The sequence below is a fragment of the Ochotona curzoniae genome, unplaced genomic scaffold (assembly GCF_017591425.1).
Source record: "Ochotona curzoniae isolate NIBS_2020 unplaced genomic scaffold, NIBS_Ocur_1.0 scaffold_3208, whole genome shotgun sequence".
In the NCBI taxonomy this organism is placed as follows: domain Eukaryota; kingdom Metazoa; phylum Chordata; class Mammalia; order Lagomorpha; family Ochotonidae; genus Ochotona; species Ochotona curzoniae.
The window spans coordinates 5,616,007-5,643,129 of NW_024467106.1; the positions used below are offsets into that span (position 1 = coordinate 5,616,007).

The 27,123-nt window shown below is 58.8% G+C and overlaps 1 protein-coding gene across 1 annotated transcript; it reads right to left on the reverse strand.

The window, feature by feature from the left end:
- Window positions 1–787: 787 nt before the first annotated feature.
- LRSAM1 (leucine rich repeat and sterile alpha motif containing 1) lies at window positions 788–27,051 on the reverse strand. The gene is made up of 26 exons (XM_041004292.1): window positions 26,900–27,051; window positions 26,549–26,662; window positions 25,426–25,520; window positions 25,161–25,217; window positions 24,647–24,691; window positions 23,888–23,965; window positions 23,045–23,113; window positions 19,739–19,823; window positions 18,781–18,902; window positions 17,740–17,830; window positions 15,566–15,696; window positions 14,958–14,987; window positions 14,552–14,674; window positions 14,233–14,372; window positions 13,510–13,554; window positions 11,834–11,904; window positions 11,039–11,138; window positions 10,029–10,116; window positions 8,959–9,033; window positions 7,883–7,963; window positions 6,714–6,809; window positions 4,578–4,676; window positions 3,886–4,017; window positions 2,918–2,999; window positions 2,095–2,231; window positions 788–1,268 (listed from the first exon to the last, which is right to left on the reverse strand). Exons 3-26 carry the CDS (start codon window positions 25,495–25,497, stop codon window positions 1,143–1,145), a joined length of 2,175 nt encoding a protein of 724 aa, XP_040860226.1. The 5' UTR covers window positions 25,498–25,520; window positions 26,549–26,662; window positions 26,900–27,051; the 3' UTR covers window positions 788–1,142.
- Window positions 27,052–27,123: the final 72 nt, after the last annotated feature.

Below are 27,123 nucleotides of genomic sequence, written 5' to 3' on the forward strand. Positions count from 1 at the left end.
CTGCCCCACCTGCAGGCTGGAACATGTCCTTGTGAGGCAGGTGGCAGCCAGGCACTCCCCTGGTGCAGCCTGGCCACTGTGGCCAGGGCAGTGGGCCTCTCAGTCTCACAGCTGTGGAGTCAGAGACCGGGGCCTTGAACTTCACGTCTGCAGCTGGAATAGCAGGCAGTGATGGTTGCGCCCCGGGAGGACCTAGAAATTGTCAAGAGCCCACAGAGGAGGAGGGGGGGACCAGAGCGTGCTGGGCATGTCTGCCCTGCCTGGGGTGGCACCATGGGCTCAGCCTCTCCTGCTCTTCTTTGGGAATGCTGCACGGGGGTGATCCCCCAGCTCCCCCTGGTGGTCATCAAGGTAAGTTAGGGCCCTATTATGAGGGGAGTGGATAGAGGATACCCCAGCCCAGGCCGGCCCAGGGTTGCTGTGTGAGCCAGGGGCAGAGCTGGGTGCCCCGAGCAAGCCTGCCACCTGCCAGAGAAGGTGTCCATCCGGTGCTGTGTGTACTGACCCTGAAATTGTGCAGTGCACCACCTGCACAGCTAAGTGACCATAGGGACAGGCGGTGCCTGGGCTCCAGGTCCAGCCCTTCCCTGCCCCTGCTGCAGAGGTCCCAGTCTCCTTGTCTGCCCGCACCGGGCCCTGGGCTCAGCGTGGTGGAGGAGGCAGGTGCGGGCACCCTCATGTTTGGCCTGCAGTTTGGTTCAGGGTGTTCCCGGCCCCTCCCCTGGAAGAACCTCTCCCAGCTCCTAGGCCCAGGGCCCTGCCCTTCCCTGCCAGATTCCCAGGCGGCCCCAGGGCTGAGGTTGAGTTTATTGACATTCCTGCTGGGGTGAGGCGGTACAGGGGTGGATGGATGGGATGACCTGAGGGCTGAAAAGCAGCTGAGGGGAAGCCTGGGGGGACACCAACCTGCCCTGTACCCTTTCTCAGGCTGGTCTGGCCCCCCTGCACATGGTCACCTGCCCACAGCTGGGCAGCGGCACAGCCAGTCCCTGCCCAAGCCCCCATGGGGGTGGCCTTCACACTCCAGGCCCGTCTTGCACCAGCACAGCCAGGCGTCCCCCTGGTCCTGCGGCTATGGAGCGGCCCTGGCCCGGCCTCGGTGTGCCAGGCAGTGGAGGCAGGGGTGGCGGGGGTGCGGGCACTCAGCTGCTGTGGTAGATGCGGAGGCGCTGGGTGATCTCCTGGCGGCACAGTGGGCAGGTGCGCAGCGGCTGGCAGCACGGCTGGCAGCAGCAGACATGGCCACAATTCAGGAAGATCATCTGAGCCTGAGGGGAGAGCGTGGGCAGAAGGGGGTCGTCAGGGCAAGATCCCACCCTCTAGGATGAGAAAAACCCCAGACCTGCTCCCAGGCTGGGGGCTGTCACTCCTTGTTTTATAAAAACAAAACAACCCCCTCCCGTCAGCCTGAGGCCTGCTTACCAAAGTGGAGCCCGCATATCTGCGCATGCCCTGGCTTTAAGGTCCTGGTCCCCCTCCCCTACCCATCCCAGACTCGCACCCCATCCTCTGTTGTCCCCACGGGTAGGAACGGGGCTGTGCCCAGTTTTCCTCAGGAAGCCATTGAGGACATACTCCAGAGTGTCAGCCTGCTTGTGACATTGGGCCAGCCGGAGCTCCCGGCAGGGCCGAGGGTTGGGCCTGGCTAAGGCGGTGTGTCCTTCCACCCCACCGGCCCACGGGGCCACTCGTGCCATCTTCCACAGGGGGTTGCTTGGGCAGGCAAGGGCAGGGGCCTCTGTTGCATGCCCAGGTATTGATTCTGCTGCAATTTTGAAAAGATGACTTTTGGGGGAAAATCATGTGACCGAGATTTGAGGCCTTGCAGTGTTTCACCTGCACGGGGAGATGAACAGCCCTTTTCTGGAAACGAGGAAAAAGCTTCAGAAAGTGACATCAGCACCGCTCACACTCGGGTCATGGGATCATGGCTCATCTCTGTTTCCTGGATTTTTCTTTTTCCAAAAGTTGCCATGAATATAGTAGACTTGTGCAACAGAAGAAAACAGTGCAGAAATTCCCCCACAGGCCTAGAGAGGCCGGCCGGCCGCTGGCCAGGCCAGGCAGCTGTGGGCGGGCTGGGGACAGACTCACCTCCCGTTCCAGGCACACGACACACTCCGAGGCCGGTGCCTCCAGCTCTGCTGGGGGAGCCGACGGCCTCACCAACTCGGGGGGCTCTTGGGGAGCCATGGGTGATTCCAGGGCCTCGTCCTTGGCTGGTTTCAGCTCTGTGGGGACCAGAGAGACAGGCTGAGCCAGGGTCATCTCTTGCTGACCCCACCCCTTGGGGTCTCCCCCAGCCCCACCTGCAGGCAAGTGAGCTGGGGCGGGGGGCGGGCAGTGAGGGAAGGGCCTTCTTTCCCTCGAGCTCTCTCTCTTCTCCAAGCCTCACTCTCCCACCTGTACAATGCCTTCTGCACACCCTGCCTCCTGCCAAGGCTGGGAGGAGGGTAGCAGCACATTCTAATTAGGGCCTCTTAAAAACCAGCATTTACTTGTTTATTTGCCCTTTTGTTCAAAGGGCAGAGAGAAAACTTCCATCCTCTGCTTTGCTCCTCAAACATCTGTGACAGCTGGGTCTGGGGCGGAGGGAGCCCAGAACAAACCGAGGGCCCCAGCAGGAGGGGAGGAGCCCAGGGACTTGAGTTGCACCTGCTGCTCCGGATGTGTGTGTGAGCCACACCCTCTTTCTCTCTCTGATGCTGTCTTCAAACAAACAAGTTAATTTAAAAGAAAAAAAAAAAAGAAAGCAGCTGGATAACAGACATGTCAGGCTTTGTGAGGCCTTGGGCAGGGAGTTTCAGGACTGGCCATGGATGGTGTCACCCAGGCCCCAGCCTGCAATGTTGGCAAGGGACCCCCACCCATGGCCATCACAGCTATGGTCCCTACTGGAGATGCCCGGGGGCAGTACCTGGCTGGGTGCTGGCCATGGCCAGCAGCTCCTGGACTCTGCGGAGAATCTCCTGCTGCAGGCCAGCTTCTGAGACGCCCACCTGCGGCAGAACAAGGCTGAGCAGGCTGTGGCCTGGCAGGGCTGGAGGAGGGGCTGGGAGCTGGGGAGCCATACATGACGGGTGGCCCCTCGCTGCCGGGACCTGGGGTCAGCCTGAGGGGGCCAGCAGTAGAGCTGGGAGGGTGATTGCTTGGGCCCGGGCTCCGACAAGCAGTCTGGCAGGGGGAGAAGCTGAGGCCCAAAAGAAAATGCTAGAAACAGCTGTGGTTCAGCAGGTGTCTCCCAGGGCGGGACCTCCTGTTGGTCACATCGGGAGGGCTCCCAGAGGATAAGGCCGGCAGGGGGTGGGGAAGGAGAGAAGAACTGAGTCACATGGTCCCTCGGTCACCAGAGCCCATGGGGGACCAGCCCACAGAACAGCAGAGTGGCAGAGTAGAGACCCTGGAGCCAGCCCACCCTGGGTGGCCTCGGCAAGTTCCTGCCAGGTGGGGACGTTTGCTCATCTAGAGAGGCTGCCCGTGTCTCCTGCCTGGCACAGCCACGCTCTGCAGCACAGGCCTAGCAGGGGCTACCAACTCTGTCCTGAGAGGTAACTGCAAGGCTTACATGTGCGGGGTTCAGGCAGAGCTGCGGTTGCCGGGAAGCCATGGGTGGGGGTGGGCTGGACCAGACCCTCCCAGGGACACCCTGAGGATCAGTCTTGGTTGGCAGGGCTGGCGGTCAGCAGGACTGGCTGGCCAGATGGACACAGGCTACCCACAGGTGGCTGGGGGCAAGTGTCCCGCTTCAAAGGCAAGGTGCCCTGGCTCAGTTAACCACGATAGTCCTTATAGCAAACTACACAAACAGCAAGTTGGACGGGTGGACCTTTGGATCGGCCTGCCTCCCTGCTCCCTCCGCTTCCCCCAGGTGCTGCAGCTCCCCACCTTGGCCAGGTCCCCGGGGCTCATCCTGCTCAGCGCGTCCAGTGACAGGCGATGGTACGCGAAGAGGGGCAGGTAGTGCTCGGCCGACAGCTCCACCAGGATGGCCACCAGAGGGCGCTCCATGCCTTCCTCCTGCAGAGGCAATGGCAGAAGGCCTTCCAGAGATTCTCCCCACAGACACACAGGTGGACGTGTCCAGAGGTGCGTGGGGCACAGGCCTGCAGACCTGCCAACAGGAAGTGGCTCAACATCTGTTCAGAAGGGCCTGCCTCGATAACCCAGGAGCACCCACATTTAGTACCAAGAAGTGACCCGGACCCAAGATGGTGATACAGGTGTACATCTGGGCATAGCGTGTCACCACTGCCGCCAGAACAGTAGCATGCCACACAGCACACATGCAGCAGCTCAGATGTCGTGAAAATGGAAGGCTTGAGCGAGCATGCGCCTGTGTGTGTGTGTGTGTGCATGCGCCTGTGTGTGAGAATGACATCTGTGTGTATATGTGTGTGAGAGAGACAGTCAGAGTCACATCTTTCCCATTCCCCAAGCCCTTCAAGGACAGCAGCTCCCATCCTCCCACGTGGTCTGACTCCTGCCCCACACATCAGTGCCCAGGGCAGAGCAGCAGCAGGGCACCTCCGTGAGGCGCCCTCATGGCTCCCCAGACCGGCGGGCACCACTGGCCTCACCTGCAGCTTCAAGGACAAAGGCTTCTGGTGCAGCAGGCGCTGGTACTGAATGAGCCAGTAATTCTCCTGCTTGGTCTCGCTTTTGGCTTCTAACTCCGTCTGCCAAGAACGAAGCAGCCACTGTTAGTCACGGATCACTTCCTACAAACTGTGGTGACGACCATAAAGACAAGGATGATGACCACCACGGCCCTGAGCGTGGCTCCTCTGAACAACTGGATGTGCTTGGGATTTCAGAGGGGACTCTTCTACCCGCTCAGCTCAAGTTTAAACTCTGAGAAAGGCGGGAGGCAGCCTGTCCCGGCTGACTGCTGAATATGATCTCTTGGGAGGTAACTGACTTGCCCAACCGCACTCCCTTAGCCAGGGAGCCCTGAACCCGGACTTCTCACTCCCTCTGGGCGGGTGACCCTCCCATCCACTTGTCAGGGAGCAAAGTGTAATGCGTAAAGCTCACAGCTGCCTGCCCAGGGCCTCCTCTCGTGCATCTGTCAGTTCTCACAGATGCTGTTCCAGGGATGCACTTGGGGAGGAGGCACTTGCCCAGGCTGCAGACCCGAGTCTGGGCGGCTCCGGGGCATGTTGTGAGCCACTGCTGCCCTGCTGAGGGCTGGGGACTGAGAACAGCATCTCCCTGAGTCCCTCTGGACCTCCCTGAGCTGGCTGCCTCTTGTCCTTGGCCCTCCAAAGGTGATGGACATCTGGGTCCCTGTCTGGACATGTCCTGCTGGGGTGGGGAGGCCAGTCCTCCCAGACCCACTGAGAGCAAACGCAGGAGCCTGTGGCAACTGACTGTGCTTGCCCAGTGTCAGGGCTCTGTGACAGTGAGGAGCCCGTGCCACCTGTGCTTGCCCGGGGCTGGCAAGGAGCTGCTTACGGTGACACACAGCGTGCTCAGCTCCGGTCTCCTTGCACAGCGGTCTGCTGGCCTGGAGGAGGCATCCAGGGGTGCGTGTGGTTCTGCTACCCTGTCCTGGGCCAGCATCTGACCCACCTGGACTTTAGGGGACAAACCACTCCTGCCTGAAGCTCACCAATCACACCTTCCCACCCCCCTGACCACCGTGCTGTTGTCACATACTTAGTGTGACAGACACTTTGAGAACTTGGCACATCGCTGGCGACAGGGCCTGGCTAAGTACCACCCATACCAATGCAGACATGGAGAGACTTTCATGGCACGAAAAGGAGATGAAAGCCTGGCCCAGATCCCTGGGGTCCGTTTTCTAGGTGAGTGACGGACTCGTGAGCACCAGGGGTAGGGAACCTGGTGGGGCTCGGGTTGCCTGGCTCGGGTCCTGGGGCCTGCCTGCGAGGTGGGTGCTGGGTTTATGAGCCTCAGGGGAGGGGGATCCAGTGGTGCCTGGGACGCCTGGCTTGAGTCCTTGGACTCGCCTGCCAGAACATGTCCTACTTAATGAAAAAGCTGGAGCAGTGGACACAGGCCCTGTTGTAAAAGAACATGCAGCACATTTGGTGCTGTAGCAGAACAGAACTAACCGGACAACAACCCCAAACAAACGGTGACAGCAAAAAACCTCGGTGGATGGAGCCGACGGACACTGGGAGGGTGACACCATCTTTGGATCAGTGAAATTGGCAGCATGTCAGAACTATCCAAGCCACTTGGCCAGAACCCTCGGAATTTGTACACACTGGGACTCTGGGTGGAGATGAGGTGGCGGTTCCTCGTCCCTGGGCACTGGGGCGTGTGGAAAGTCATGAGCGGTTTCACCCTTTGTCTCTCTCCTGCCCCCAGGAACTACAGAAGAAATAGCAAATTTGGAAGCAATGAATTCACCCAATTTTCCCTAACCCTCACTCCTTCCCAGCCTGATCAACTTTGCAATCATTATAAAAAATAAAATTTACATAAAAAAGAGTGGAATATAGGCCAATGGCTAGAAATACGCACATCGGGAAAATGCACAGCTGCCAGCCAGGGAGGGACCACTTCTCCCCGACACCGGGAGCTTCTTCCACAACTATTCCAAGAACGAGTATTTCCACCCGCTGCGACTGCATTTAGGAAAGTCTGCGTGGAGGATGCTGGCCATCGGGGGACACGGGCTGGGCAGGCAGGGGAACACTGGCAGTGTGGCACGATGACATTGGCCACGGGCAATGCGCACGCACCAGCATTTCCCGGAGTTCCTGCTCACGCTGCGCCTTCTCCTTGAGCAGCTGCTGCAGCAGGGTGCTGAGTGCCCAGCGCTGCTCCGAAACCATCTCCTGCAACACAGGGTCACGCCCAGGGCCCAGTGAGCTCGCCTAGTCCCCACGAGTCCCCACAGCTGGTAGTGCAGGGGCCCAACCCAGATGGGCTGGGACCGCGTTTTCTTCCCCCAATCCTCAGTTGGTGGCTCCGCTTTGAGGCTCTGCCCCACTGGGGGACAAAGCCAAAAGGCCCTGCTGTGCTAGCACCCCCACCCCCTCTTCCCAAACCTGCACATCCCTTCCCTGTGGGGTTTAGGGCATCAGTGGACCCCAGTGATGATGACAAAATGGAGTGGTGACAAATGTCAAACAAAAGAAATGGCAAATTTTGGTCTCACTGACCATGGAGAACATGGGCAGAAGCAGATGGAGGGGAGGGCTGCTGTAAACCCACAGAGGAGGTGCTCAAGCTGTGTTCCCCCTTCTGGTGCCAAGCTCCACCCACTCTAACAGGTACCTGCTGAGCAGTGAGCCCCTGACCCCTCATCTCTGAGGACCACCTGGAGGCTCCCAAGGGGCTGTATCACCTTTCTCTGAGGGCCTGGGGAGGGGGATGGAGGGTCGGGAAGGGCAGGGTCACATACACACATGGGGCAGACCGGCGAGCAGCCCTCAGGGTCACTGGGGATGGTGTGAGCTTTGGTACAGAGGACAGACACGGTGCCAGGTGGGTGAGGGCTGCTCTGTAGTTGGGTATGGCCTCCTGTCCTCACATCCCAGCCCTCAGCATGCATCTCAGGGGATGGAGGCTCCAGACCCAGTACCGGCCACTGCCTGCCAGGGCCTGATTTCGGTGGGCAGGACATGAGACTGTGGCTTGGGCTGAGCTCTCTCCTGCAGGCATCCTTGGGACACCAGCTGCTCCCTGGGGTGCCACGCAGCCCAGCAGCAACAGCAGGGAGCCTGCTCCACGCCATGGAAAGAAACGCAGAATGAGGACAAGGATGAGGCCTGGGTGCCTGAGCCACAAGCCCCTCCTGCCTTCCAGGGGCTGCCGTGGCCTCGAGCCTCAGCCTGCCCCATGCCTTCCAGGCCAGACTGGGGGCTCCCTTGGGTGGGCAGGGCAGCAGGCCGGAAGCCCCACATACCTGCAGTGTCTCTGTGTCCAGGACTTTCCTCTTTAACTCCAGCTGTGTCAGCTGCAATAACTCAGTCTCTATTAACTTAATCTAAACAGAAGACGAGACAGGGTGTGGTTTTACTCACATCACTCAGGCTCTATTTTGGGTTCTGCTCTTGGGTGTTCATGTGGGGTCTAAGAAATCTTTCTTGGGGGGTGGTCAGGGGGGCTCTGGGATGCAGGAGCCTGGGCTCACCCCTGGGACTGGGGTGGGTGGGAAGGATGGGACTGGTACCCTGACCAGAGCCTGAGCTAGGTCTGGGCTGTGCACTCAGCGAGCATCACGTCCCCTGGCTGCTGGGATGAGGACCCCAAGGCTCTGTGAGGTTCAGGAACCTGCTGGAGGATGCAGGGCTCTGAGGGCCTGTTTTTGGGGTGTCCCAGCTCTGTGGATCGAGCGTAGGTGGCCTGCTGGCTCCGAAGCACCTGCTGTACTGTGTCTGGGGCTGTGGGAGATCAGATGCCCTCCAGCGAGGGACTTGGCCACCCTGTGTCTTCAGGACCCCAGTCTGTCCCCAAGTCCCTGTCACTAACACACTCAGAGGAATGAGCTTCAGGTCCAGCAATGTGCGAGTGAAATTAAGAGGGGGAAAAAGATCAGCTGGTTGTATTAAAAAAAAAAAAAAAGAAAAGAAAAGAAAAAAGAAAAAAAGGAAGCATGGAAAATGTGGAATTCGAAGTCTGTTGGAAACCATGAGATGAGTGCCACCCACAGTCCTTAAGTCCCCGTCCGCCCTGGTCCTGGACCTCTGGACAGAATGAGGCCACCAGTGCAGTGGAGCCTGGCCTGGCTCTGGCCTAGCCCCCATGTCTGGGGTCAGGACCCCTGGGACTTGGCATCTGCCCCGGGGACCCTGCAGGTGTCCTTCATCCACCTGGGTCAGCTGGGTACCCTGGCAAGGAAGTCCCACTGATGAGGTGGGGGCTGTGCGGACACTGTCAGGGTGGAGGCTGCCCAAGCAGCCCAGGCCACATGGTAGTGCTGCCTTGGCGTGAGGGCGCTCACAGGACCTCAAGTCGAGTGGACAGGGCCCCCACACTCACCTGGTTCCGGATGTGCCGGTGCATCAGGTCTTTTTTCACCTGCAGGGCCTCAAAGGCCGCCTTCTGCATGGCGCTCTGCGGGGGGACCATAGCCTCTGCTCACATACATGTGCGCACGCACGACGACCCTGCCCCGCACCCACCCGGAGCCCACCGCGTGCCCACCTGGAGCCCACCCAGTGTCCACTCTGCCCCATGCCTACCCGGAGCCCACTGGGTGCCCACCTGGAGCCCACCCGGCACCCACCCGGGGCCAGAATGAAAGCCATGTGCACCACACCTTGATGTATGATTTTCTGTTTATCAGAGAGAAATCACTTTCAATCTCACTTGTTTAACTTTTGACTTTTAAAAATTTTCTTTGAGAAACAGTATGGGGGAGTGGCTCCCACTTGTTGGCTCATTCCCCAAATGCCTGTCACAGCCGAGGCCAGGAGCTGGCAGGCAATCCTGGACTCCCATGGGTGGCAGCAGCCCAGTGACCCGAGTCTCCCAGGATTTGCATCAGCAGGAAACTCCTTGGGAGCCAGTCAGGTTCCCAAAGCCAAGGGCTCCGGCACAAAGGAGGCAGGCATCTTCACCGGCGCCTGCACCCAGGCAGAGCACCCACCCTACTTGTGCAAGGCTTGCGAGGGCCGGCTGCTGGGTCACACTCTAAATGGCCCCAAAGCCCATGGCTGGGGCCTTCTACCGCCCTGACTCGGACACCAGCTCCACCGGGCTCCAGCGCCTCCCAGAGGCACGTCTGTCTCTGGGAAACAGACTTTCTGATTGTTGTCACCTTCTGCCTCCAGAGTCCTCACCTGGAGCCCTCCACGAGAGGAGAGGGGTGAGTATCCCCCAGGAAGCAAGGGATTCGTTAGATCCAGTGCCCAGAACACCAGCCCCCAGCCTCTCCCTGCTCCTCTGGGCCTGACCGCCCCGCTCCTAAGTCCCCAAGAGCACGTGGTTCTACACGCTAAAGGCAGGACCCAGTCCTGAGCTCCACCCTCTGAACTCCCTCCTTGCCCCGCCCCCTGAGCCCGCCCCATCCTGCTGAGCCCCGCCCCTCCTGCCCAGCACCCATTCACCTCCTGCAGGATGTGGGTGATGGCCTTGTTCTGATCCATCTGCTGCCACGACAGGATCTGCTGGAACCGCTCGTCCATCTCGGCCATGCTGCCGGAAACACGGCACAGCGGTTGGCTCTCTGAGCACTTCAGGGGCGCCTGCTACGGGACAGGCACCTGGGAGGCAGCCAAGATAACCAGGTCACTCCCCCAGGACACCTCGCGGAAGCTGGTGGGAGCTGCCTCCTGCTGGACACACCCACAGCGCCGGAGGAATCGGAAGCAGACAGTCCATCTCCCAGCGCCCCTCTTGTGGCTGCCTGGCCCTGCCCAGCCCCTCCCAGACGAGCCCCCACCCCAGGCTGGGAGACTCCCACCCTGGCTGTGGATCTGCTCTCAGAGCAAGGCTGGTGACTTTGACCCCAAAACCTGCCACCGCACGTCTGCCCATGCTGAGTACAGCCTTGGCTTGGGCTTGGCTTGCCTTCTCCCACGCTGTGACTTGTCAAACCCTTAGGAGGCTGTCACCACACTGGCCCAACTGCTCAACAGCTCCCCCATAACTCAGTGGGAAATCCAGGCATTTCTCTCTCTCTGTCTTGGAGAGGAGAGCAGCTGGCCCACGCAGCTAGCCCTGGGCCTCCAACACAGCCTCCTGCCTACGTGTCCCGCAGGCAGCAGGTGCCAGCTCACAGCCACTGCCAGGAGCACCCTCAAGCAGGCCCTGCCCTGGCTGTTCTCTGCCTTCCTTTTCTCTCCTCTTGTCTCTGGGATTCATATCAATCAATCTTCCTAAAAACTGAACTCACGCAATTCAGTCCTCATAGAACGCGCAGTGACTCAGCCATGTCCCTGGAACACGGGACGTGCACGGGACACGGGGGTGGCTGTTGTCCCTTTCTCATCCCCGGCCTGGAATCACGGGGTCCACACAGAAGAACCAGAACTGCCACTGGCCCAGCCCCTGCCGCCCCAGGCCCGGGGCCAGCTCTGCCCGCTCCCTCAGCTAGGGATCCTCCCGCTTCGCTTACCTGGAACAGGCCTGCTGCACCAGGTGCTGCCGCTGGGACTCGTAGGCCATCTGCATGAGTCGGTTCTTACAGCTCTCAGCTAACATGTGCTGCATGGCGGCTGCGGAGAGGTAGGGAGTGGGCTGCGAGGGGGCGGTGGCTCCTCGGTGGGGGCGGGGGCGAGGAGCCTCACCCGGCTCTCTACCTGGGAACCACCCCACAAAGTCTTTTCCTCTTCTAATTATAAAAGTAACCTAGACATTCAGTATTGTGGCAGAATGGGTTATCACCTGCAGCAGTGCTGGCATTGTCATACGGGCGCTGGTTCGAGTCCTGGCTGCATCACTTTGACGCAGCTCCCTGCTAATGTGCCTGAGAAGGGAGCGGTGGATGGTCCAAGTACTTGGGCTCCCACACCCACATGGGAGACCCAGAAGAAGGTTCTGGTTCCTGGCTTCAGATGGGCCCAGCTACTATGGCCATTTGGGGAGTGAACCAATGGATGGAAGATCTCTCCCTCTGTCCCCATCCCCTCTCTCTGTAACTCTGCCTTTCAAATCACACACACACACACATATTTGATGCTTCTTAACACAAAGAATAATACAGGTATGCCAGTTACCCTGATTTGTATCATGTCCTATGGTACTCATGCCCAAATGTCCCCCACACTGCCTAAATGTGACTGCTGTCCATCAGCAGGACGCTGAAGCCGGAAGGCCGGGAAGCAAGCACTTGAATGGACACTGGGTGCATGAATGGACACTGCTGCCCAGGCAGCACAGCCAACGCGCTTCGCAGGCCGCCCTGACTCACAGGCAATCTCACGGCGCCGCAGGTTCTCGCTCTCCTCCTGGGTTATGGACATCAACTGCTCCATCCTTATTCTAGAGCAAGTTAAAAAAAAAAAAATTCCACTTACCACATAGCCTTTTCCACAGGGCCTCCCATGAGCTGAATGCCACCTCCTCCAGGAAGCCCTTCTGGATGTGGTACTTGCAGTGCTGGCACCCTACACCACAGTGCTGATTCTAGTCCCAGCTGCTCCAGTTCTGATCCAGCTCCCTGCTAAGGGGCCTGGAAAGGCAGCAGAGGATGGACCCAAGTGCTTGGGCCCCTATACCCATGTGGGAGACCCAGATGGCTCCTGGCTTTGGGGGCTGGACCAGCCCTGGCCAACGAGGCCATCTGAGGAGTGAGTCAGAACATGGGAGATGTTTTTTTTTTGTATCTCTCCTTTTCTTTGCCACTCTGTCTTTCAAGCGAATTAATACACACATACGTTTTTTTAACAGCCGGCGTTTTTTCCAGGGAACTGGATTGGATATGAAACAGAAGAGCCATGAGTAACTCCCACATGGGACACCATCGCATGTGGCAGCTTTACCCACTATACCACAAAGCAAGACCTGAATAAATACATTTGGGCTAGAAAATGTAGTCCAGGGGTCCAGGATGATAGCCTAGCAGCTAAAGTCCTCACCTAAATGCGCCAGGATCCCACACAGGCACCGGTTCTAATCCCAGTGTCCCTGATTCCCATCCAGCTCCCTGCTTGTGGCCTGGGAAAGCAGTCAAGGACGGCCCAAAGCCTCGGGACCCTGCACCCGTGTGGGAGACCTGGAAGAGGCTCCTGGCTTCAGATTGGCTCAGCCCCAGTCATTGCGGCCACTTGGGGAGTGAATCATTGGACGAAGATCTTCCTCTCTGTCTCTCCTCTCTGTATATCTGCCTTTGCAGTAAAAATAAATAAATCTTAAAAAAATATACAAGCAGGATTCTTTTATGGAACTTCTTTTTCTTTTTAAATAAGGGTACCTTCCATCAGCCCCTCTTCACATGTTCAGTACTGTCCTTTTACTTTTAGAAAATTTATTTGTTTTTATTGGAAAGGTAGATATACAGAGAGAAGGAGAGACAGAGTAGAAGAGCTTCCGTCCGCTGGGTCAATGCCCAAGTGGCCAAAAAGACCAGAGCTGCGCTGATCCAAAGCAGGAGCCAGGAGCTTCCTCTGGGCCTCCCACGCAGGTGCAAGGTCCCAGGGCCTTGGGCCGTCCTTGACTGCCTTCCTAGCCCACAAGCAGGAAGCTGGATGGGAAGTGAAACAGCCGGGACATGAACCTGCACCCATATGGGATCCCAGTGCATGCAAGGCGAGGATTTAGCCACTAGGCTACCGTGCTGGCCCTTACGGGATATTTAACAACTGTACATTATTTCTTCACATATAATTTACATAACTAAAATTTTTTGCAGAGATCTGGATTTCTTTTCCAATTGTTTATACTGCTAACATTGCTGGACACTGCAGCCTTTGTCATGCCTGAGTTTTCCTCAGGAGCGTACACTTTTTCTGGAACCGGAAGGCAGGGAGCCTATGGAATGGAATGTCCCCTGAGGCGTTCCCTTGCAGCTTCAGGGAAGTTTCTGGCATAATCTACAGGAAGTTGGGATGTGCTTGCTTCCGGCTGAGAGCCTAGAAGAGCGCTCACCTCTCGTTCTCCAGCGACTTCAGGATCTCCGAGCTTTTCTTTTGCCTATGAAGAAGACCACAGTGGGCCCCTGCCCGTGACCCGCAGAGCTCACAGGGCCTTCATGACCAGGCCAGGCTCGGAGTGTCAGGGCCTTCCGCTGGAGACGACAGTAACACCAGCACAGAACACACAAGCCTGCAGGGTCTCGGGACCGAGAAGGTGAGAAAGTCCACTCCCAACACTCAGCCAGGGCAGCTCCTGCGGCCCGCGTGGGCCTGTCACTCACCCACAGCGGGGAACCGGAAGCCTGGAGCAGCAGGTCGGGCTACCACCTGCTTCTGGACCCTCCCTGCTGTGGCCCCCTCAGGGTTCCCGAGATCTCTCCAGCTCGCAGCGTCTCCTCACGCAGGGAATTTGGACCGAGCCCACCCCGAGGTGAAAGGCCAACCTTGGCACAAGCCCTCCCTGCCACCCAGGCCACTGCAGCAGGAAGCTATGGCAACACTGCAGCTGGGAAACCTGGGCCCAACACCTGTCCAAGGTCACGGGTCAGTCCCAGGGTGAGAAGCTATTGCCTGTGGTGCTGGCCTGGGCTCTTCCCTCTGTAGCTGGGCGTGGGGGGAAGCCCCCACGCTGGGAGAGGGAGAGCTGAGGCAAGAGCAGAGACCTGGGGGCTAGCAGGGCCAAGGGGACCCCCATGTGGGGTTCCTCAAAGGTTCTCACGAGGGATGGGAGCCTGACCTCTGGTTCTCCTGTAGAAGTTTCTGGATGCGGTTGGAGATGCTCTGCTCCGTCTGCTTCAGCTGCTCCTGTAACCGCTGCCGCTCGGCATCCAGGTAGCGCTGGCGCTCGCTCAGGCCCTGCTCCAGCCGGGACTGCTCCTGTGCCGGGGGCAGGGGAGGCCTGAGCCTGCGGGGACCGGCAGGCGCTGGGGGCCGGGGTGGGCACTGCTGGGGGCCGACCCTACGGGCCCTCTTGCACAGGCTGGGGACTGAGGGGAGAGCTGCAGCCCAGGTCCTGCCCTGCCTGCTCCATTGCTGCCAGCCGGCAGCTCACCTACCTCCCTGACTGTCTGCAGGATCTCGTCTTTTTGGCTGTTGCTCTGCTGGAGGAGCTGGGCGTGCTCCCGCTGCCCCAGTTCCAGGCGCCGCTCGAACTCCAGCTTTTCCAGCATCTTCTGCTCCTGTGGAAGTGGATGGCTTGGTGACAGTGGCTGCAGTACTGCGCGCACTAGGTCACAGGAGTGGCCAGGGGGTGGGGGACAGGGGGAAACCCAGACCTCAGCAGTGCTGAGCCCCAACTGTAAATTAACACTCTTCACGGCAGAGGGCCGGGCGTGGGCTCAGTCTGCTCCTCTGTCAAATGGGGATGTCGGCGGGCACATGCCCTTGAGCTCAGATTCAGAGGTTGTGAGCTGAGGTCTCTGAGGAGGCGAAGGGTGCCGAGAGGAGGCGGGCCGTTCTCACCTTCCGCTTCTCGTAGTCCGAGAATCTGTTCTGGTGGGAGAGACAGGGGTCAGAAGGTGGTGGCAGGGGACTGGCCCCTGGCACACCCCAGAGACCCACAGGGACAGGGCTGGGTGTCAGTAGCAGGTGGCTCTAAGGTGGGGACCCCAGGTGCTGCCGCAGGCTTGGCACAGTGGGAAGGAGCTGTTTGAGGCTGCGTGGGACATGCTGCACTCCCAAAAGAAGACCAAGGAAGTGACCGATTCCCTGGATGCCTGCTCACCCTTGGGGCTCTCAGGTCACCTGCCCACGCTTAAGGGAGGACGCATGTGGGGAGCCCACACCAATGCCTGTCTGCAGGTGTCTGTACCCGAGTGACAAAGCTGCTGACGGGATGAGCGGGAGCCACAGCCCTGCCTGCCCACCTTTGTGGGGTACAGCCTGATTCCTCTTCTGCACAAGTGACCTCAGCAGAGGGCGCCCCGAGCACGTGCCCGCAGGTGTGCCCTGGTGGGCTGCCCACGGAGGGTGGGTGGGAGGGCAGAGGCCCATGCTCTGCAGGCTTGCTCCAGCTCACACCAATGGGAAAAGCCGTGTGTCATGTGACACCGGCATACATGTTGCCTCACCTGCCACTCGATCTCCTCCCTGCAGAGTCTGTTGGCCGGCCCGTCGGGGCTGTCCTGGGAGGTCTCAGTTCTATCCTGCTCCAGCACTGGCAGCAGGTACTGGGAAGGGGGGTAGTACTCCAGTCCCGATTCTGCAAGAGACAGAGTAGAGGCTGCCCAGGAAAGGGACATGGCCCGGGAAGGGGGACACGGCCCTGGAAGGGGGACACAGCCCAGGAAGAGGGACACGGCTTAGGAAGAGGACCCGGCCCAGGAAGGTGGACACGACTTAGGAATAGCACGCGGCCCAGAGGCCTAGAGCCGCCAGTTCCCTCAGCCCCGGTCCACAGCAGCCCACTGCTTCACCCCTCCTGATGCTCACCCCCCGGCAGTGCTCACGGGTCCTGACTCTGGGGCCTGGGGGGTGCCGAGTGCTCTGCCTCTTCATCATGTGAGGCAGCACGGGCAAGGAGAGGTCTGGCAAAGCCCGGCCTGGCAGATAGGTCTGCGGGCCCCACCCCTGCAGGACCTCGGCGTGCTGCTTACTCCCCTGGCCTGGGCTGTCTCCTCCTGCGTCCTCAGCGAGGACTCTCCCCGCTCCCTGTCCTCTACGGGCTGCTACGGGCTGTCGGCCTTTTAGTACAGACGTTTAAACCACACCTTGAGGCGGGAACATGAGCTGGATGGGAAGCGGGGCCACCGGGATTAGAATGGCGCCCATATGGGATCTTGGTGCGTTCAAGGTGAGGACTTTAGTTGCTAGGCCACCACGTTGGGCCCCCTTTTTTTTCAGGATCTATTTTTGAGTGAAGAAAGCAGGACATAGAATTGTACACTATGACATCCTCTGTGACTTTCTTTATGTCCTCTTTAAAGACATTGTTCAAGAGGGCAGAAAGGGGCCTGGCATGGTAGCCTAGTAGCATGTGCCAGGATCCCATATGGGTGCTGGTTCTAATCCTGGCAGCTCCACTTCCCATCCAGCTCCCTGCTTGTGGCCTGGGAAAGCAGTTGAGGACGGCCCAAAGCCTTGGGACCCTGCACCCACGTGGGAGACCCGGAAGAAGATCCTGGCTTCATTTCGGCTCAGCTCTAGCTGTTGTGACTACCTGGGGAGTGTGAATCATCGGACAGAAGATCTCTCTCTATCTCTCTCTCCTTTCTGTATGATGTGACTTTCCAATAAAAAAATAAATAAATCTTTAAAAAAAAAAAAAAAAAAAGAGGACAGAAAGGCAGAGAGCCAGCTAGGGGAGATAGATATTCCATCCACTAGGTCTTTCTCCAAATGCTTGCAGCAGCTGGACTAGCACCGGGGCTGGGAGTCAGAGGCTCAAGCCAGGTCTCCCACATGAGTGGCAGGAGCCATCACTGCCTCCCGGGGTCAGCACAAGCAGGAAGCTGGAGTCTCGTCCAGCCTTCACTTCTCAGCCAATCGCCTGCCACAAATGGCAGCCCTCAAGAAGGGAAGTTGTGATTAAAAGTTCCATTTTATTGGAAAGGCAGAGAGAAAGGTCTTCCATTCTTTGGTTTACTCCTCTAATGCCAGGGCTGGGCCAGGGTCTCAACAGCCTGGGCTGAGGCAGGAGTTCAAGACTCAGTCTGGGCCAGATGTGTGGGGATTCTGTTCCCCAAGTCCCCCGGGGGTCAGGGAGTTCTGTCTCCTCCAGGCCCCACCGCCCCTCTAGGGTTCTAGCTCCTCCCACTGTCTTGCCCTGCCTCCAAGTGCAGACCAGCGGCGTCTCTTCCCTGATCAGCCCTGTGGCGTTCGGTCTGGCTTCCAGCCTGCCACCCGGGCTGCTCCCGCAGCTGGAATGATCTCTGTGAGAACAAACCACCATCCACCCCCGTGCCCTGGCGCTCTCCCCAGGCACACTGCCACACCGGCTGTCCCTGCATTCTGCCTCAAGTCCCTTCAGCACACATACACCTCCTGCTGCCAGGAAGGCCTCTCTGCTTTAAAGTCCTCAGCATGCTGCAGCTGCCAGCCAGCTCCCTTTCCCGGGGTAGCCTTTCCTAGCCCCAGCCTCAACCAGACGCCTCACTGGATTCTCTCTCTGCCGCAGCTGGCAGCTGTGTTTCCTTTTGTCTGATGCCCTCTGCCCCCGAGCTCCAGCAGGCAGGCACAGGGGTGCTCTGGGGGCTCTGCTGTCCCCTGGCTGGGTGGCTGCTGGGGGTAGGAGGCCTGGCTTTACCTCTGCAGAGGAACTGCTGCACGGCTGCGGTTCCTGCACCACACACGTCCTGCGGGGGATAGACCATGGAGGAGGCGTCGAGGCTCAGCGTCTGCAGATATGCGGGAGGGGTACAGTTCACCTCACCTCGCAAAGCCGTTAGAACCACCTGATGGCTCTTCATTTCTGTGCTGTCTGCTTCCTCTGCCTGGCAGGTGTGCGTCCATGGGGAGCCGAGACAGCTGCGTTGTCTTGTCATTGACTGCTGTGTGCTGGGCAGTGACCATGGAAACTGGTGCACGGCAGGCAGCTCAGGTTTTCGGACAAACACATGAGTCCGTGAACAAAACAAGTCCCACACAGCACGGAGACTATGAGCCCGCCTCGTTAAAAGAAAATATGCTAACCTGCTCACGTGGGTGCAGCCTAAGAAGCATTTGGAGGAATATACGCAGACTCTTAGAGGGGAGATTCTGTGGGATCTTTTAAGGGCTCAGTGGCCACTGGCCCTGAGAGCCCGCCTTCCTGGAGCCTTGGCCTCGTGTCAATGTTTGGGAGGAGTTGACCTGTGCCGGCCCTGGCCCAGAGCACTCGTCACTGAACTAGCCTCTGCCTGTCAGCACGTGGCTGTGGTCGGATTGTCTTAAGGGAGGTGGCTGAGTTAGATACGGGTCACAAGGCTGGGTCCTGACACAGCAGGCACAGCAATGAGGACCCAGTGAGGAGGCAGCATCCACAAGTCATGGGGGAAGGCTGTTGAAGGAACTGACCTTGGCCTTACCCTCATGGCCTCCAGGACTGGGAAAACGGTGTTCTGGTTTGAACACCCCCGCCCTCTGGGGCCCTGGTGCTGCATTATGGCAGCCACTGCTGATTGACACAGGGTCCCAGACGGGCTTGCTCTCCTCTCCTCACCACCCCAGACTTTCATGCCCTCCCAGCCTCCTGCCTACTCTGTCAGGGGTCTCTGGGACCAGAGCAGGCCCTCAGGAAAATGAGAGGGGTTTGGCCAGGCTGTATAGGACCCCCAGGGCCCCCCAGGGTGAACGGTTGCCCACAGACCTCCAGGGTACGGACGTGGGCCAGCATCTGTGGCAGCCTCCGGAGGTTGTTTTCGCTGACGTCAAGAGTGCGCAGGCTGCGCAGCTCGCCCAGGCTGTCGGGAAGCTCCTTTAGTCTGTTGTCTGCAGAAGGAGAGAGCTCGTGGCACAGCTGGGCATTGGCACCTCACACCAGCAGCAGCTCTCTGCCGGATACCTAGCAGGTGCACGTGTGTGTGTGTGTGTGTGTGAGTATGTGTGTGTGTGTGTGTGTGTGTGTGTGTGTGTGTGCTTGTCTCTGAACCTCAGGGAACACACCAGCTCCTGGAACCTGGGGTTCCCTAAGAACATGACAATGGGGTTTGGGTTCAAGTTTGCATCCCCGGTACTTCCAAGCCAAGGGCCTGGGCAGGCCAGCACTAGGATAGCACCAGCCACCTCGCAGGTAGCCAGGGCGTCTGATGAGACGCTGCCCATGTGGTCCTCAGCCTGGGGTCAGCAGGACCCACCAACCCTACAGTTTGACAGGCGGCTACACGGGGGTATTCAGTGTGGAGAGCTGGGGGCAGTGAGCCGAGAGAACTGGGAGCTGCGTGTGTAGAGGGACGCGGGCCACAGCAGGGTCCTGGTTCGCTGTAGGGCTCCTCTGCCTGCTGGGCATGGTTGTACCATCCTCTGGCCGCCTCATGGCTGCATAAGATGGCTCGCCTCAGGGCTAACAGCGGGACAAGTGGGATGCACTGCTCCCTGCCGCCACTAGGGCTCCTTGTTACTGTGCAGTCACTCTCCCCACTGCTCAAAACGCACACAAACCACAGACTGCAGCCCAGCTGACCCAGCCGCCTGCCCTCCTCCCCACGGAGACAGACAGCCCTCAGGGGAGGCTGCCCCCTTACCAGAGGCAGCCCATGGCTCCGTAGGGAGTACCCTCTGCCCCTGGCTGGAACAGGCTGCCTAGACTGGCCTTCCTGACCCCCTACCTTTAACATTGAGGGTTTGCAGCTGGACCAGGTTCCCGATGGAACGTGGGAGATGCGTCAACTGGTTCTTCTCTACATTCAACACCTGAGGAGGAGCAAGCAGTGACGTGAGAAGCCAAACCTGGGTGGGGTGACTAAGCGTGTACCTGTTTCCTGCTTCAGGCATGGCATCATCCAGGTGTCACACACCCAGCCTTTGTCTCCTCCTGCCAGCTCCGCGAAGGCATTGGTTGCTATGAGTCCATTTGAAATGAGTAAACTGAGGCCCTTGGCTCAGAGTGCTGAAGTCATGTGCCTGGGAAACAAATCCCAGACAGTGAACTCAGCTCCAGCCGAGGTCCCATCAGGCACCCTGCCAAAGGATGCCTGGCGTCTGGCCTCACACACCTGTGTCTGGGTTCAGGTCCTAGCCCCGTTCCTGATCCAGCTTCCTGTGATGCAGCTCAAGGGAGTGGGTCCCTGCCAAGACGTGGGTGATATGGACCACATTCCTGGATTCTGACATTGTGGACATTCATGGAGTGAATGAGACGATGGGAGCTCTGTCGATCTCTCAAAAAATAATCCTTAAAAGAACGCCCAAGAGCTGGTGCTGCAATGTAGTAGTTTAAACCTCTGCCTGCAGTGCTGCCATCTCATATGAGCACTGTTGAAAGTCCCAGCTGCTCTATTTCTGATCCAGTTCCCTGTTAATGGCCTGGGAAAGCAGTGAAAGATGGCCCAAGGCCCGGGCCCTTGCATCCACATGGGAGATGTGAACCAGTGGATGGATTCTCTATAGATCCCCTTCCCCCATATCTTTTTCAAAGACTTATTTTCATTGGAAAGGCAGATTTACAGAGAGGACAGACAGAAAAATCTTCCATCCATTGGGTCACTCTCCAAGTGACCATAATGGCCAGAGCTGGGCTAATCCAAAGCCAGGAGCCAGGAGTTTCTTCTGCCTCTCCTGTGTAGGTGCAGAGTTCCAAGGCTTTGGGCCATCCTCTGCTGCTTTCCCAGCAGGGAGCTGAATCGGAAATGGAGCAGCTGGGACACAAACTGGTGCCCATATGGGATGCCAGCACTTGGGAGTGAAGGATTAGCTAGTTGAGATATTGTGGCAGGCCATAAATTCCCCTTTCAAATAAAAATAATAAATCTTGGGGGAAAAAAAAATGGATGCACGCTTTTCCCCAGACTCTTCCCTTAAAAACAAATTGAAACCTGGCGCCATGGCCTTGCAGCTAAAGTCCTCGCATTGAACATGCCAGGATCCCATATAGGCACCGGTTCTAATCCCGGCAGCTCCACTTCCTATCCAGCTCCCTGCTTGTGGCCTGGGAAAGCAGTGCAGGACGGCCCAAGGCCTTGGGACCCTGCACCTGCAGGGAGACCTGGAGGAAGTTCCTGGCTCCAAGCTCCAGACTGGCATAGCACCAGCAGTTGTGCTCACTTGGAGAGTGAATCATCGGATGGAAGATCTTCCTCTCTGTTTCTCCTCCTCTCTGTATATCTGACTTTGTAATAAAAATAAACAAAAATAAATCTTAAAAAATGAAAAGAGAGAAAACCACAAGCCCTGGGTCCATTGCTTTGGCTTGATTGACTGGCTAATCCTCCTGTGTGGGAGAGCTGGAGGAGGCTCCTGGCTTCGGATCAGCTCAGCTCCAGCCACTGCGGCCACTTGGCGTATAAACCAGCAGTTGGAAGATCATTCTCTCAATCTCTCCTTCTCTGTACATCTGGCTTTCCAACTAAAATGAATGAATCTTAAAATCAAAAGCAAGCCCACCTCTGCCCCACCAGTCATGGAGGGAGCAGGAGAGGCCTGTGGGAGGCAGTGCGCATCTGGGCATTGTGTGTGTGGAGAGGAGGGTTGGGGGAGGAACTGGGGTGGCATGGGCGGTGGGATCTGCCCCAAGCCTCCAGGCCCTCCTGGCCTCTGGCAGCACCAGGACTGGGGCTCAGTCCCCCCAGATTGCACAGGTCGGGTTCCCTCCAGGAAGCAGCAGGGAGAGGTGAGCGTGGCTGATGGGTTAACCCTCAGTGGCTTTTAAAGATGGATGTGACGGGAAGCCAAGCAGCCGAGAGGAAGGAGCCGCTGACGGGCACTGGATGAGCCAAGGGGGGTAGCGGGCTACTGTCAGGCATGCGGAAGTTTACAAGTGTGGCTGCGGCACTTCGTGCCAAGCACACCCATGTCCGGAGACTGCCCAACAGCATGGTCGCTGAGCTCGGTCTGAGGGCCACGACGACTATTCTGCTCTCATGACTCTCGCCTGGCCGGCCCTCTCGAGCTTGGTTTCCTGCCATGCGGTGCTTCACTTAAACCGCTCCCTGGTCCTCTCCATATGCTAGCCAGGCAGGGTGAGAGGTAGCAGTGCTGCCCTTGGAGTCCGCAGGCCAGCAACAGACAGACCTCAAGCCAGACAGCACAAGAACTTGGCTGCCTGTGACCAGAGCTCCCAGGGAGGTGAGCCAGAGTCAGGGGGTTGGGGTGAAGGGGTGGGGGGCAGCTACTGACACTGGAGAGGAGCTCTACGGGGAGGACAGAGAGGGCAGAGGGCAGCATCAGGGGCCACCAGCAGCCAGCAAGGCAGACGGAGCGAGAGGCTGTGCAGACAGGCGGGCCCAGGCGGAAGCATCATCTTAGTGCAAGGGAGAGCTCCCTTATCCTCTGTGAGAAGGAGAGGGTGACACCAGCAGATGATGTGGTTGGCCCAGGGATGCCAGGCTGCCCAGAGATGGCCCAGGCTGGCCCAGGCACAGCATGCAGTGGCTGTCGGTGATATTCCTGCTGTGCATGGGAGGGGAGACGGCAGTGTTCCCTGCTGAAGGGCAAGTTCACCGGGATGCTTGTTTTCTATAAACTCATGGCACTCACAAGCACATGCCCAAATTATGGCGGGCAGATGTCTACAGAGCAGGGCATCCCTGGGATCTCAGGAGCAAGGGGCGGGGGCTGGTGAATGTGGTGGCACAGCATGCCAAGCCACCTGGGATGCCGCATCATGCCCTATTGACTGCTTCCAATCCAGCTTCCTGCTAATGTGCCGGGAAAGCAACAGAAGATAGCCCAGAGGTGTGGACCTCTACCACCACACTGAAGAAATTCCTGGCTGCTGCCTGTGGCTGGGCCTGGCCCTGGCTACTGCAGGCAGGCTGCTAGACGTCTCTCTGTCTCTCCCTATCAAATAAATACATCTTTAAAAAAAAAAAAAGCAAAGTTGAGGGGGAGCTGGCATGCAGGCAGCTGCTTTCATGGGGGAGAGCAGTCAGAACATTCCATGACCTGAAGTGGGTTCCTGTTTCCTGCAGACGTACCTGGAGGGCCGTCAGCTGCCCCATGTCCTCGGGAAGGCCCGTCAGCTGATTCGCGTGCAGATCCAGCACCTGCCGGGTGGGGGCAGCGCTGAGCAGCCAGCCTGGCAGACCGCAGGCTCCCTCCCTGGCTGCGGGAAGGTGTAGGGTGGGGAGGGTGCGGCTGCCTCTGGCCCCAGAGCACCAAGCCTTCCTCTCCCATTGACCAATCCTCCTTCCCACCTCGGTCCTTTATGCCATTCCCTTCCTTTATTCATCAAATAGTAACTTTTACTTTTAAGCGAAAAAAGGTAAACTATAAAATAGTCTGCATAAAGAGAAAACTACACCATCACATAAATACACATTTGCAAAGAGCCAGCCAAGGGTGTGAGGAAATACCGCTGATGGCTCTTCCCTTCCCTTCCCCTGGCAGAGGAGACACGGTGGGTCTGTGTGCTCACGCAGGTAGGCGACGCACACGTTTATGAAGCATAAAAAGGGTTTCCAATGTTCTCATTTTTCCAACCATGAAACTCATGCACCAGAGAGGTCAAGGGCAGTTTGCAGCCACAAGGGGAAGCAGCTGGGAAAAGCACTTGACGTTCAAACACCCAATCTCTACCTCCCTCACATGTCCCCTGGCCCACGTCCCTGCAGAACTGTCCTGGGGCCACCATACATGTCATCTGTGACTGTGTCCCAGCCACCCCATCATGGAAGGGCTCCAGTCAGGAGGGACTTGGCGCTTGGCGGGCACAGATGCCCCATCTGTGGTCCTACCCTCCTTGCCGCGGGGATCAGCCAGGAGAAGGGCCCTTGCCCCACCCACTCCTTCCCCCGGGATCAGCCAGAAGGGCCCAGCACCTTGATGGTGGCGAGACTCAGGAGACTGCAGGACTTGGGGAGCAAGGAGGTGAGGTAGTTGGAGTGGACAATCAGCACCTGCCGGGCAAAGACGGGGGCACCGTGAGGCTGCAGGAGAATAACAGGTGCACGGAGCCAGAGGGGGTGAGGAGGGACGGGCCAAGCCTACTGCAGGCTCTGCCAGAGGAGATGCCGCTCTGACCGGCTCCCCCAGCGTGGAACTGGATGACCTTAAGCTCTGGAATTTCAGGGGTGAGAGGGGCGAGAGGGAGCCCCCAGGGAGCTGCTCAGGTGGTCTACACTCCCCTGTTTCCATGTACTCAGAGAGAAAATGGAGAATAATAAAGCGTGTGCCACGCAGGACGATTAAGCGAATTAAAGGCCTGGCCCAGAGCACAGAGAGCATTTCCACCTGCCTGAATCTAGACGCTTTCCTTGGGGCTCCCCTAAGTGCTACCTTCACAGCTGTAAACCTTCTGGCAAATCCCCCGTTCCCTCTGAACCTGCAGACTGAAGCACAGATTCACGCTGGGGTGGAGGGTCAGGGAAGCCACCCTGGTCACGAAGCCGGGTGGTAGGGTGGGAGGGTCCCTGGGCTGTGCCAGCCCCACAGGCTGCTGTCCTCACTGTGACAAGCCAGTGCAGACAGCAAGGGACACTTTGGGAAGAAAGGCATCAAAGCAGCAGGCAGGCCCCTGGCTCCTGTGGGGCTGCGGATCAGTGCATGCGCAGTGCGGGGTTCCCCACTCATTTGCTCACCTTCTTCTGCAGAACTTTGCAGGTTGCAAAAGCGCCAAAAGGAATCTGAAGTGAGAGAAAGAGGAGTTTAGTGCCTCCCCCAGCCCCGGGAGGGGAGGAGCAAAGCACAGGTAGTGTGGTCCTAGGACCCACAGCTAGCCAGTGAGGGGTGTGGCCAGGCCTCTAGCAATCAGCCAGCAGGGGGCTGTCCCACCCTCTTGACCCCCTCAGGAACTCAAGCTGCAGAACCCAGGCTCCCCCATTGCCCCCGCAGGTTCTCCTACTGCCCTCGCGGGCTCCCCCATTGCCCCTGCGGGCTCTCCCATTGCCCCCGCAGGCTCCCCCATTGCCCCTGCGGGCTCTCCCACTGCCCCTGCAGGATCCGCTGGGACACTTTTCTGTCAGGTAAGGAGGCACCTCCTCCCAGGATCTTCTGTCCTTCTCAAAGCCCCCACACCACGCCCCATCTTTCCGGGGGAAGCGGGATCCAAACAAAGAGGGCTGTTGGACTCCACCGCCCAGTCACTCCCCTCACCTCGGAGAGCTCACACTGCGAGATGTCAAGGATGTCATCTGCCCCAGCTTCTTTTGCCTGAGTGTAAAAAAATGAAAACAAACAGAATAAAAAAGCCTAGCAGAGGGAAGAAGCCGGGCAAAGAAGTGCAGAAGCAAGGAGCCGCAAGGGGCTCTGGCTTCATCGCGTGGCCGGATTCTGGTCCATAACCCCTGAGGCCCAGTGGTGGAAGAGGGCGCAAGGCAGGGTGGAGGACGGACAGGCTGGGGCAGCCCCCTTCTCTCACCAGACACATCTGGTATTCCAGGCGTTTCCGGGCCTCCTCGCTGGGCTTGCGCTTCCGGAAGAAGAGTGGCATGTTTCTGCTTTTCCCAGAGCAGGCTTCGGGATCCAGGGGCACAGGGAGGGGCAGTTAGGGCCTGGGGGACCACACACAGCCCCCACCTCCCCAGGACAGGTGCCCCCTCGCCACAGCCTGCCACACACAGAGCTCTGGGGACTGCCATTGTCGCAGGTCTGTGGGTGCCCTGGACGCTTTGAACTCGGCCAGTAGCAGGCTGGGCTGGCAGGGGCGCAATCTGGGTTGAGGCCCACATCAGCCAGTGCCCCGTGTGAGATCCTGGCATTATGTTTTGGGCATTTCCTCAGGATTCAGCCATGACCTCGTATGTGTATATGTGTGTTGGGGTGGGAGCAGGACAACTCAATAGCATCCTAACAAGAGAGGTCTTGGAGTTCAATCCAAATTTCAAATGCAACTCCCAGGTGCCTTCCCTGCCACAGCCGGGTTTATGGGGACGAAAGGGTTCACGGATCTGGTTGCACAGCCTGGATCCCGACCCTGAGTCATCTTCTCCCATCGCTCGGCGCCCCCGGGGGCGGGGCACCGCCCTGAGCCCAGGAGCTGGTGTGCATGGCCTGCTCAGTGACCAGCAAGCAGCAGCACTGGACAGGAGGCCACCACCCCGGAGAAAACCCCCACCCCCGGCTCTGCATCCACCAACCGTGTCACCGCGGGTGTCACCTCTCAGAAAGTCCCAGTAATAATGTCACCAACAGTGGATGCTGAGAGGACCCCACATACCCTGCGCAGCCACGGGGCACCGCATTGCCTGAGGGCCAAGATGGCCAGAGCAGCGCCCCCTCCCCGAGGTGGACGGCGAGCGTGGGGCTCCCTCAACCAGCCCACCTGTTCCAGGGGTTGGGGGACGGTCGCCCCTCTACCCTCCTGCAGAGCTGCCCGATTGGGGGACGATCGCCCCTCTACCCTCCTGCACAGCTCCCCGATGCTCCGGAGGGCACCTCGGTTCCCCACCTCCTCCCAGGGCACCCATCCCCCGACGGCGGCACCCAGAGGCAACGGCCACACCCATCCTTTCCCGGGCTGGGGCCGGGCCGGCGCGGCTCACCTGGCCTTGGGTCAGTCCTGGGGCTTGGTCATGGACGCGGTGTCACAGATCCCTTAAGGGGCAAGTGCCCGGGCAGAGCCGGACTACTGTCTCGTCCGCGCAGGAGCTGAGGGACTGATAGCGAGACATTTTACAAAGTGCAGGGTGGGACGAGCAAGTCTGGGACTCAGGAGGGCGGGATCGCAGCAGGGTTGGGGTCCCCAAAGGACTGTTTGGATGCCTTGGACCGCCCACGCCACGAAGGGTCTGGCGTGGCGAGGACACTGAAGTCCCGGACCGGAATGCGGACTCCTCAGGGTCCAGGCGGGTCGCTGGACTTGGGTGACAGGAAACCCCCGGGGTGACCCTTACGGTAAGGGAGCACAGCAAGCAGCAAGGCCAGGGGACTCTCAGGAACAGCCGTTCTTCTCTGACTTCCCCCGGGCGCACTGCTGCGAACCCGGCTTCTGAATCTTTATAGCTCCCGGCTCGGCTTTCCGGCTGTCAGCATCTGGCGCTTGCCCACAAGAAACATGGCATCCAGGGCGTCGCTGGGCGGAGCCAGCAATTATCGCGAGAGCCGCGTTTTGCATCTT

Coding starts and splice junctions, on each gene's coding strand:
- LRSAM1 (XM_041004292.1), bottom strand. CDS start 25,497: ATGCCACTCTTCTTCCGGAAGCGCAAGCCCAGCGAGGAGGCCCGGAAA. Junction 18,903..19,738: donor GCAAACCCTCAATGTTAAAG/GTAGGGGGTCAG, acceptor CTCCTTCTGCAG/ACAACAGACTAAAGGAGCTT. Junction 17,831..18,780: donor CCCACGTCCGTACCCTGGAG/GTCTGTGGGCAA, acceptor GCATATCTGCAG/ACGCTGAGCCTCGACGCCTC.